This window comes from Dreissena polymorpha, chromosome 13, assembly GCF_020536995.1.
Source record: "Dreissena polymorpha isolate Duluth1 chromosome 13, UMN_Dpol_1.0, whole genome shotgun sequence".
NCBI classification, from domain to species: Eukaryota; Metazoa; Mollusca; class Bivalvia; order Myida; family Dreissenidae; genus Dreissena; species Dreissena polymorpha.
This window is the reverse complement of record NC_068367.1, coordinates 42,021,760-42,034,160: the sequence shown is the minus strand read 5'-3', so window position 1 is coordinate 42,034,160 and position 12,401 is coordinate 42,021,760. Positions and strand designations below refer to the sequence as shown.

General features: G+C 36.9%; 1 protein-coding gene across 1 annotated transcript in view; it reads right to left on the bottom strand.

Moving 5' to 3' along the window:
* Positions 1 to 1,085: 1,085 nt before the first annotated feature.
* Positions 1,086 to 12,401, bottom strand: part of LOC127854617 (uncharacterized) — a 48,847-nt gene continuing 37,531 nt past the window's right edge. Inside the window, exons 4-9 of the mRNA XM_052389680.1 lie at positions 6,427 to 6,588; positions 5,916 to 6,089; positions 5,540 to 5,664; positions 4,462 to 4,636; positions 4,137 to 4,167; positions 1,086 to 3,435 (exon numbers count right to left, since the gene is read on the bottom strand). Coding sequence (XP_052245640.1) covers positions 2,286 to 3,435; positions 4,137 to 4,167; positions 4,462 to 4,636; positions 5,540 to 5,664; positions 5,916 to 6,089; positions 6,427 to 6,588 — 1,817 coding nt within the window. The 3' untranslated portion in view covers positions 1,086 to 2,285. The remainder of the gene's footprint in view (positions 3,436 to 4,136; positions 4,168 to 4,461; positions 4,637 to 5,539; positions 5,665 to 5,915; positions 6,090 to 6,426; positions 6,589 to 12,401) is intronic.

Here is a 12,401-nt window from a genome sequence, read left to right as displayed (position 1 = left end):
GAAAATATCGCATTAATATGGAAAAAAAACAACATAAAAGCGGAATACATTTTACGCGTAAACCCTGTTTTCCAAGAGCGAGGGTGAAATAGTGATTGCCTATAACTTATTGTAGTAGAACATCCACAAAGCTATGTATAGGCAGTCACTATTTATCCTGGTTAGTCATTTATCAATCTATGTACCTTAGACCAAGTATTTCACTAATTTGCCTGAGCTTCTTTTGTCGATATTTCCCTGACAGTGGTTGTCTGTTGAATAATGTTCTTATTATTGTAAATAATAACGAGCGATCACTTTTGCATCTTATGTTATAATGCCTTACCCTGCCAAGACGCCACTGATTCTTTGATCGTCACAGTAAATTTACGTATTGTCCCTTTCCCCATTTGTTACGTTTATTTAGAGAAAACACCGTTGTAGCCATGCTGAGGCACGACGAGGTAGCTGCATCAACGTCTGATCATAAGTTCCTGTGATCTGCCATAGAACCGTATAATACATTAAATTTTGGCATAATGTTTATCTTAGGACAATATATCGCAGAAATCTTTTTGAGAGGAACAACTCGAGAATATGCGCAAGTCCACCCAAAAGGTTTGCCGCATATGATAATGCATTTAATTCGAATCATTAGTATCTAAGATGAAACGAAGAGCAAATTGGTTGCACAAAGGAAAACAACTGCATGAACAACGTGTGAATGGTGGACACGAAATGACAAAGTTCGAATGTGCAGCCTACACGGAACAACATATGCAGTTTCATCAAATTCTTATAATTACTGTCTTTAATTATTTATCTAAAATCACAAGAATATGACATTCGAATCCAAGACAATAACTCACGGATACAAGACAAGACACTTTATTGAGACTTGTACAGAGTACATCGTCTAAATACATCAATAACATATACATACATGATGTCACGTTTTTAACATTTGTTTAACATTGTGTTATGGTTAGATATAGGTTGACAATACACAAAAAAGCTACATAATTATATAGTTATACATAAGTTCATTTTACTTAGATTGACGTCTAAATGAAAAGTTATAACATTTAATTAAATGCCTAAGAAAATCAGATATAACAAGTATTCATACAGTATTTCAGTGTTTAGGAGGAAAACCTTATTTATACTACAAAGTAGTGTTCAAAAATGTATTTATTGCTTTTAACGCATATTTAACATATTTGCCAATAATAGCTCGTTTGTGTTATTACCATTGTTACCATTTAGTAATTGGTGGAATTTATATACAGATGGTTTATTGTAGTAAAATGTTTGTTTTTTATCCCACTTTTACAGCGAATTCGGTTGATTAAAGCCCTGTTGATTAAATATCATCTATAATCAACGGCAGGAAATGACGTCAATATTTCGACGAAATGACGTCATAAATCCAGCGAAATTATCCAGTCAAACTAATTTTGTTAAAACAAAAAGGTTTACAAACTAAGCTCGTGCATTTTGTTTTCTAAGCCGAGCATGATAAACCTGATCTATAATCAACACTCTTTCTGATATATTTAGTACATTTACATGCAAAGTGGAAATCATCTTCTAAATCTGATTTGTTACATTATAGGCAATGCCGTTCGTTTCTTGGAGTGTTTACCTGTATAATTAAAAACTGTACCTTAATAATTAAATCATTGACCATTATATGTCCAATGTTCTGATGGTAAAAGACGACCACGTTTTCGGACAACCATAATTTTCGTTTAAATAATCTTTACCTTTAGACCCCAGGTATTGCAGTGTTCAAGTAAACGGTCCAAATGAGAATGCACTTCTTCATGCGATTTACATATTATTGCCATGTCGTCAGCAAAAAGCAACAAAATAATTATAATATCATCAATGAGCAAACCGGAAGAAGAACTATCTTGTAAAAACGACACTTTACGCACATGCAATATGTCCAGCTTTCTCAGAACGCGACTCATATGTTCAGTATACCCAAGAATACACAAAGTTTAATTAGTTTAAAAACAATGTAAGCACAAGTAATTTCAAACTGTTAATTAATATATGTATTTATGAATTTAATCTTTGCCATCGAATGATTAAACGATATGTAGGTGTGTTCATATTATTATTGATACCTTTTGTACACATATATCGTAATCTTCAAGGAATGGCACAATTGCATTCTTATTACCAAACCTATGCTACACCAAATTACTGTGTATACATGGAAACAATCTTAAATAAATTGGTGTCATCTTTTGGCAGAAGATTCCTTAAGTTTATCTCTTGTATCTACTGAGCTTAATTTAAGGATTATTGAAATTTGGAACGTCGTAAATTCTTTCCTTATCGATCGACCCTCTTCCATTTGCTGCGTTATTCCTCCCGAAATTGTTCTTAGGCGCTTCGTACAGCGTCTTGGCCATAAGCATCCCGTTTTCATATATGTGCTCTTCGGGGTCAGGATGAATGTTGACATTTGATATTGACTCCTCTTCGTGATCGTTAGATTCATGCACAAATTCATTTAAATTAGCTTTGCCTCCCTTTCGTTCGTATTTGTTATCAATATTACATTGAGTGCTAAGTTGTTTACCTCTGTTCCAGGCCAGCGCCGAATCGTGGTCAAAACTTAACCAACCTCCAGAATTCGCGGTCTCGCAGTTACGGTATAATGATTCATCGTCTTCGTATATATGTTCTTCGTCTGCTACGCCATTTCCTCTGTCATTTGCAGACGTATCTTGGTCTTCCTCCGGTGGTTCATAATACAAGCCGGTGCTTCCACTGAACTTGTATGATCTCGCAGAATCCTGTAATTCCTCACGGAACATGGTCTCGCTTTCCCGTCTCAGCGAGGCCATTTTATCGGCATGCTTGACATCGTGAACGCTCCAGAGTTCGGGTGGCTCGTAAAACACATTCTCGACCACTTCCTCGTCATCATCGGTTTCTTCTAGCTTCGCCATACTTTCCTGTCCGCCTGGATCGAGGTTGTCGGCTTCTAAAGAATTGTTTCGTGACTTATCCCCAATACTGCTGTCTTCGGAGTACTTCTGGAACGACACGCGAGATGTTGCATACGTCGTTTCTGAGCGCTCACAGACGGCGGGCGCAGACGACTCGTTTGAACCAAATATTTCAATATTGTATCTCGTTCTTCCAATTGCTTCACTTTCATCAGGGGCTTTAACCCTAACAAAAATCGCTGGATTTGCCGACCCTAACGCTCTGATACGTTTTGCGTCGACGATGGCGTTTTCTTCGTTCCTAAGATTATCACCAGCTTCAACGTTCTCATTGGCTGGGTTTCTCGTTTCATCGGCGTCTTTTTTGTCGAATTCCCCATTATCCAAAGCGTACGTTGAGTCAAACTCGTTGGAAGGCCACCCAGAATTGAACTCCGAGTACACGTTACCGTCAATGGTGTCACCGGTTACCGGGGATTTATTCTTTCTGTAAATATTCATGTATAAAATAATCTCGATATTTAATTACTTATCTATAAAATAAGAACTTCGTATTCGAACATTTTGTACGCACCCGGACAAAAACTTATACAGCTTAAAAATGATAAAACGGAGAAATCTGTTCGATTCCATCATTATCACGTTCACGGCTAAAATTTAAGTGTTTATGAAATCGTTTATGGCTGATTGTATTGACAATTGAACGAGGAGGCTCTTCATGTTGCAAATAAGCATATACGTGTTGATGTTTCACGTTGCAAATAAGCAGTATACGTGTTGATGTTTCACGTTGCAAATAAGCAGTATACATGCACGTGTTGATGTTTCAAGTTGCAAATAAGCAGTATACGTGTTGATGTTTCACGTTGCAAATTAGCAGTATACGTGTTGATGTTTCACGTTGCAAATAAGCAGTATATGTGTTGATGTTTCTCGTTGCAAACACGCAGAATAAGTCTTGTTGATTCACGTTACAAATAAGCAGTATAAGTGTTAATGTTTCACGTTGCAAATAAGCAGAATAGGGATTACGTGGTGATCTTTCACGTTGCAAATAAGCAGTATACGTGTTGGTGTTTCATGTTGCAAATAAGCAGTATACGTGTTGATGTTTCACGTTGCAAATAAGCAGTATAAGTGTTGATGTTTAAATAAGGACTGAATATTCATAATTATATAAAGCCTTACGTGTTTTGTCGTCGTTTGGTCGCTTCGTTTGCTGCAAAGGGAAAATAGTACTTTATAAATGATCAAGATGTATAGGTTAAACAAAACGTTCCTATCCACACAAACTATGAGCATTATCATTAATGTTCAATCTTCATTGTGGTTCCACTATATGATATTGTAAATGTATTTAAATATATAAAAGTCATTTTGGATTATCGTATATGATTACTGATTTTACATTTTTTGGTTGTACTTGACAGTTTTAAACAGTGTACTTATTTGCAAATTTGTACTAGAAATACTTTGACCATATGCATTTTTACTAAATAGTATTACCGCTCACCGGGTCTGATCGTCGGCAGACTCGGTCGACGCAGCTCCCCCTTCCGGCAGCACTTGAGAACACCGACGACAACGACCACCGCCAACACCGTGACACCGCACGCGACTCCGGCTGCCGTCATGGCCACCGTGAGCTTGTCGTCCCTCCAACCAGCGTCGTCAGGCATAATGGTCGTCTGTGTACAGGAAAAGGGCATTACAGTGATTCGACTATTACACGAGTTTGTATTCAATTTATTATGTAAGTTTAAAATGTTTAAACCTATTTATTTAAACTCGATTGCATCGAAAGCCTTAGGCTTTTTGAAATGACATTGGTTTCATTCTTATACACGTCCTATGATACCGAAGGTCGCCATGGACAAGTGGGTATGGTGTCAGCCCATCGATTTGGTGGTCACGGGCTCGATCCCCATTGTTCTTTAGATATCCCTCAAAGACAGCAAGTATTGATTCTACCCAAGAATATATAATTTACGATTTTTTAGCAACTAAACTTGCAGTTGAATTCTGAAAATCGACTTTTTAAAAACTTGGCAAGTGTCGCCGTGAATACAATTTTAATTTTTAATGAACATGTTACGGGCCCGACCTTTCGAATGGTACGACGGGGACGGACATCAAAAATCGGAAATGTGATAAGTTATTGCACGATATAATAAACAGAAGGTAGGAATTATTTAGTTTTTATATGTTTGCATCAAATATGTATATCTTTCTGTTTCTTATAGTTCTATTGCAGTGATTGTAAGGTTAAAGCTACTTAAAAGATAATTAATGTATTTAATTCAACTACATATATTGCAGAAACTGTATTCAAACCTTATTGACAAACATGCGGCAAATTGTTAAACACTACCGATTGTACACCAGTGTGGCTTGTTTTAATACTTTACGATAGGTTTACCATCAGTTAATGATGCAGACACGGTTGTGTATTGGATATTTAAAACAACACGGTTGTTTTTAATTAAAATTTTAATGGAGCACGCACATTCAGCGAAATTGAGTTGTACACAATAAATCATTTCAAAGAGGCTTAACTCTTGAAAATCGATACAACATCGACTGGTTCGTACCACGTTCTGGACGATTTCGGTGACTAGTGCTGGGCTTGTTTGTTCAGACGTCATCACTTCTGACGTCATCCCAAATGGTAGGGCGCTGGTATTGCGGTTTGTAAAGTTCTTCCTGCCGACATTGGCTGTTGTGAGAAAATGGATTACACGTGTGCCTAGCATTAAAATTACAAATACATGCATACGATTACAGTTTGTGATGTTCATAGATTACTGTTATTAAAGAATAAAAAAGTCAAATACTATAATATTGTTTTAATAACTGGGTGGAATTGTGTTAGGTGCGAGCAAACGATTAGGATGATTTTTAACAATCATTGTACAAGAGAGAGCACCTCTCCATCAAAGTAATGACGCACATTGAAAGTCCACCAACCTTTGCACGTGCTAACGCACGACTCTTTCTCTGTCGTGTTGCCCCGCGTGCAGTTCAATGTCACGTCACGTGACATCGTCTCAGAGGAGCAGTAACGTGTCCTCAACCTCGTGCCGACCCCACATGAAGTTGAGCACGCGCTCCATTCACCCCATGTGGACCACGTGCCAACGACTGACAGACACGTGGCACAAGATGCTGATAACATTTGCGTGATATTGAGTAGACATTAACAAACAATACCAAATGTAAGAACATCGTTAACGTTGCGAACACAGTTTTACAATAATGAAATAGTTTTAATTAATTGAATCATCAATAAGGTAATGCGTATTCAGTAAAGACAAAAAAATGGTCAACGTTCACATTTGTTAAAATACTTAAATAAAACACACGTACTGTAGCGACGACGTGATACGAAAGCTTTGACCACAATATACAAGACGTGCTCCAAATTTAAATAACCAACGATGACGACATGACAAATGAGAATCAAGTGCTCGATTCTCACCTTCGCATACTGTAAGACACATCTGAGAGTGGGTAGGGTGACCGGGACACAGCGAGCTCTTCACAAGCACGGCACTCTCGCTCACACACGCCCTCTTGCGGACCTGGAATCCCTTGCCACACTTGGCGCTGCACTGGCCCCACTGACCCCACGCGCTCCAGTCTATGGGCGAAATTCGTATATTGATTTAAAGATACTTTTCATGTAACAATAATACAAACAAAAGCGTCACGGGTTTAGATATTTTAAGTCGTATAGCTACTATTCGTGTAATTTACTCTTGCAATGCAATTTCATTTTAGTCAACCTTTAAATTACAAATCAAATCGAGAGAGGTTTTTAAAATACTTTTTTCAAACCAACAGAGTTATACAGATTCGCTTAACTTAAATAAATATCGTTAAACCAATATGCTGATTTTGTGCATGTTAAACAGAATATTTTACTTGAATAAATGGGAATACAAAAAAGGATTGCAAGACAATATCTATAGGCGTAATGAGGCAGCATAGCCTTAATGCTTCTTATTGAATAAAAAGGCACAATTGCGCTCCATAAACATTACTATAAATAGCCGGTATCTGGGAAAACAGGGCTTAATACTTGTTCGTTAAGTATCGTCCAAGATCACTGGAAGGACACTCCACCAAGACTGGATTTTCGCGTGTCTGTACACACATGCATTAAGTCCGGTTTTCCAGAGACCTATATTTTGTTTTTAGCTCCACTGGCCAAAGGCCAGCGGGGCTTATGTCATGGTCCTGTGTCCGTCGAGCGTGCGTCCGTCCGTGCGTTAACTTTTCCTTTAAACATCTTCTTCTCTTAAACTACTGTTCCAATTCTGATGAAATTTTTCAAGAATATTCCTGGGGTGAACTTCTTTCAAACTAGTTCAAATTATGCTCCTTGGGTCAAATTTGACCCTGCCCCGGGGCTCACAAAAAACGGCCACCGGAAAAACTTTGCGAAACCGAAATTTCGCAAACTTAAGTACCCTTTTTCTTAAAGATTTGCTACTTTGAGACATAGTATGCGATAAAAGTCTTATCGTTGATTAATAATTGGTTATTTTCACTCAAAAAACGCGTTTTCTTCACTATGAAATTTATAAGCAAAGTTGGGGTTCCCATGGGATTTTTGCATTTTCCCATGGGATTTTCGATTTTCCCATGGGATTTTTTCTCCCATGGGATTTTTTTTCTCCCATAATTTGCAAATGGGAGAAAAATCCCATGGGATTTTGAACATTTTAAAAAACGTGTTTTATTTGCGTTTGCAAGTATTTTAACGTTATTTAAGGACTGTATATTGGTTTTATGCCAATTATATATAAAAATATTTAGTAATAAAAAAATCCCATTTTAAAATGGGAGAAAAAAATCCCATGGGATTTTTTTCTTATTTTGAGAGATTTATTCATGAAACTTTCAGAAACATCATATTTTATGAAATGATTAACAACTACGATATTTTAATGCGTTTAGTCGTGTTTAAAAAAAAACAAAAAATCCCATGGGATTTTTAAATCCCATGGGATTTTTAAATCCCATGGGATTTTTTCTCCCATGGGATTTTTTCTCCCATGGGATTTTTTCCAATGGGATTTTTCAGTTTCGTAAGCCGAATAAGTTTCTTAATGCGAAAAACAACAATAAAGGAAATAATAATTATAATTTTGAATAATAAATTGAATAATATAAATAACATGAATATTTTTAAAATGAGTTACAATTAAAGGTTTATGCTAGTAGAACTTATCATTTCTTGTTCGAGCAGATGGTTGAGTCCAATTGGTGAGTATGCCAGCTTAGAACCAGTATGAATGCATCGCAGACAGACAACGCTGTCATACTGTACACACCGCGGAGTAACAATCTTTATTGCATTTCATTTTGCAACAGAAAATGAACTCCGTAGTATAATTGATCTTATATATGCCCTCTGCTTTTGAAAGCGTGCAACACATTAACATAACAATAAGTCCATGCCAAAAACTATGTGCAAATTCCATTCAAAGCTATATACACATTATAAAGGTCAGATGACCCGCGTCATGCGAAAATTGGTCTTATGTCATATGCGGCCGAAGTTGGTCCATCCTAGCTTGTCCAACCGCGCAGTCTGGTCAGGTACTACGCTGACTGATATATAAAGTCAAGCCATGATTCGTGGTCTCATATCCAAACTCGGTAGCTCCTGTGCGAAACTTTCACCGGAAACGACGGCACCGAGACGGGCGCTCGAACTTTGCGGATGCGCGTTATATGTTATATATAATAGTGCGATGTGTTTTTTCTTGCCTCAAATTAGTAAGCCCAATCAGCGTTTTATTGTGTTCTTTGCTTCTACTATTAACAAGAACTTCAACTGATACGAAGATGAATTTTATTTTAATATGTTTATTTAATGCTCGGAAAACTCATTGTATATTTAGACTACTACTTATAAAACAAAGTCGGGTTTTCAACATCTGTTTTCGGCATAAAAATTGTTATTCCAAACCAGATTTTACGCACTTTACTGTACAAAATACCGTTAGGGCCACCGTGGTTACTCATTAAAATCCAGAGGGCGAGAATGCGAGAACGCGAAAGTACGATGACGACAGTGCGACAATACGATGGCGACAATGCGTTCGTACGATTGCGAAAACGCGCTAGTACGATGACGACAATGCGACAGTGCGACAATACAATGGCGGCAGTGCGATAGTACGGGGGCGACAATGCGATAGTCATATCGTACTGTCGCCGTGGTATCATCGCAATGTCGCCATCGTTCTATCGCATTGTCGCCATCGTATTGTCGCACTGTCGCCATCGCATTTTCGAATTGCCGCCATCATACTATCGCGTTATCGCATTGGCACCATCGTACTATCGCACTGTCGGCTATCGCCATCGTATTGTCGCACTGTCGTCATCGTATTTTCGCACTGTCGTCATCGTATTATCGCACTATCGAACTGTAGTATTGTCGCCATCGTACTATCTCACTGTCGCCATCGTATTGTCGCACTGTCGTCATCGCACTGTCTGATTGTCGTCATCGTATTATCGCGTTCTCGCATTGTCGCCATCGTACTATCGCATTGTCGCCATCGTATTGTCACCCTGTCATCATCGTATTGTCACATTGTCGCCATCGTACTATCGCGTTCTCGCGTTCTCGCCCTCTGGATTTTAATGTGTAACCACGATGGCACTAACGGTATTCCGTAATACTGCTAAAGCACAGTATGATTAGGTCACTCCCAATGCTCAAATCTCTATGTCTATTTTAGTAACAACACATGTCTATGGAAGGATATATAGGTAAAAGTTACATCATTCGTGGTGAATATTTACATTATGACTGATGCTTATTCTAATTTGCTTGATGACAATTCCAACATGCTTGTTGTCTATTCGTTTATACTTGATGATTGCTGCAACATTACATCATTCATGAATAATATTTACATTATGCGTGATGTTTATTCTAACATGCTTCATGACAGTTCCAACATGCTTGTTCTCTATCGGTTATACTTGATGATTGTTTCAACATGCTTGGTGACTATCCAATGTTTGTGTGTTCATTATTCCTGAAACCAGTCATAATCGGTTTTGCCACTAAGCGTCATTAACAACGGCAGTTAGCAACAGGCAGTAAGCAGAATGCAAGTTACTAAATTATGACATCAGGTGGCGCGCGTTTATTTTCCGTATGTTGAATAAATTACTTTTCGGAAAAAAAAGCGAAAACATCCGAATCATTTTGACTAGTAAACTGAATAAGCTGAATTAGTTCCCTTCGTTATATAATCTCCATTAAACTAAATACGTTCATTATTGTCATGAAGACCAGTAAGTTTACACAATGAATTGACTGCCGTGAATGTTTTTGATATTTGTAAGATGCAATTGGCACTCAAGAAATTATACATGTATTTTATTCAGAACATAACGGGGCTGATGTGTTGGAATTGTGGCCCTTCCCTAGTCCAAATAATTACAGTAGACGTAATCTACCGATGTGCATTGCATATCGACCTCATATTTATAAAGTAGCCCAAACCCCCATTGCCACAGACCTGTGCGTGAAACTTTCAGATTTCTCTAGTCTGTTAACCATGCTATAATTACAATTTCTATAAACACATGTTTATCATTTTATGACTATATAATGTCTGTGGTATACAGAGAAACCTGAAAGTTACAAGTACTCGTGTCTAGTACTGTACAACTATTGTACTCCTCGTTGAGAAAACAACTACTTCATCTACATGTATTAAAATATCATAAAACATAATTTTCAATCAAGTTGGAAAAAATCAATAAATAAATGTCATATAAACAGGTTTGTCATGAACGTTGACGTCGCTCTTGGTTACCAGAAAAATTCCCACGCACGGATTTCAACCGTCATTGTTTACAATCAATTAAGTGCATAAGTACTTGAATTTGTATAGTGTTTTTTAAAAGTGTCCAGCTACAGGTGGTTAGCGTGTGGCTATAATACTAGTTAGTGAAAACATATTTTGGAATGATAAGTAATCATATTATAACGAAAAATCAACTTTTCTTAAAAAAAATAAGTTAAATATATATTCAACAAGGTATCCAACTCGAAATCATCCGAAAACGGGATGCATCGTTTTAAACAGCCATTACTTCATCAATTTTGCAGCGATTTTCACGATCTTGGTCTTATTCAACGCAGAAATAAATTTCCTTTCTGGAAATGTATATGTCTTGCAATATTTTTACAAATACTGGGTCAACTTTTAAAAAATAACACGATACACAACTCGCGTGACCCAGCTGTGATCGATCAGACAGTATTCATGACTGAAATCTTCACGGGGAAATGGGCATTTTCCCTGCAAAGTTCACGAACCTCGATACCATAATTCAATAAAACGTATGAAAAAAACATTCTTACCGTGCTTGCCGTAGAATTATGCATCAAAACTAACTGTCCAGCGCATTTTCAAACCTTTGTTTACATACATTTCAACCAACTGACATTTTAAACACAAGAGTGATTTCATTGCTCCAATGCGGAGTTGTGTCTTTACAACTGGAGATTTCATTCATAAATACGGTCTGATCGATAACAACTGGGTCAAGCGAATTATGTTTAGCTTTATTTCTTAAAATTTGACCCAGCATGTGTAGAAATATAACAATATATATACATTTCCTAAAAGGAAATTCATTTCTGCGTTGAATAAGACCGGGTCATGAAAATCGCTGCAAAATTAATTTAGTAATGGCTGCTCAAAACGATGCACCCCGTTTTCGGATGATTTCGAGTTGGATACCTTGTTATATATAAAACGGTAGTGATTTTTTATATATAGAAAATTTGATTTTTCGTTTTAATATGATTATTTATCATTCAAAAAGATGTTTTCACTAATTATTATCATAGCCACACGCTAACCACCTGTGTGTCCAGCACGTGTGCCGGGAGAACAGGGCTTAATGTATTTTTTGTTAAGCTCTATAATATTTATATCCAATCTGTATGAAAAAATGTCGGTGAACATTATTCCGGTGTTAATTTTTGAAAATATTGAGGCATTCGTTAATTATGGATCTAAAACGGAACATTAATCCGCAAAAAAAACACCGGGCATATTGCATATTAGATCGGACACATGAAATTATTTCGAAAGAAAGCAATAAGAGTTTCAAATCTACATGAGTAAGTCTCGCTGTGCACGATTACGCTCTTACTGCTCGTATATATTTGACTCTTGGCAAATACCTAGTGTTTTATTTTGCTTAATCTAAATTGTGTCATGCATCTATATGTACTTAAAGCAGCATGACCAACAGCTCTTTCATATGTGAAAGAGATTGACACGAAATACCTACCCATCTATAATAAAGTTTATATGTGCACTTCAATATTATAGTTTTAAAGCATTTTATGTGGTGCAATATAAAAGTACTCTAGTAAATTTGAAATTATGTAATCGATTT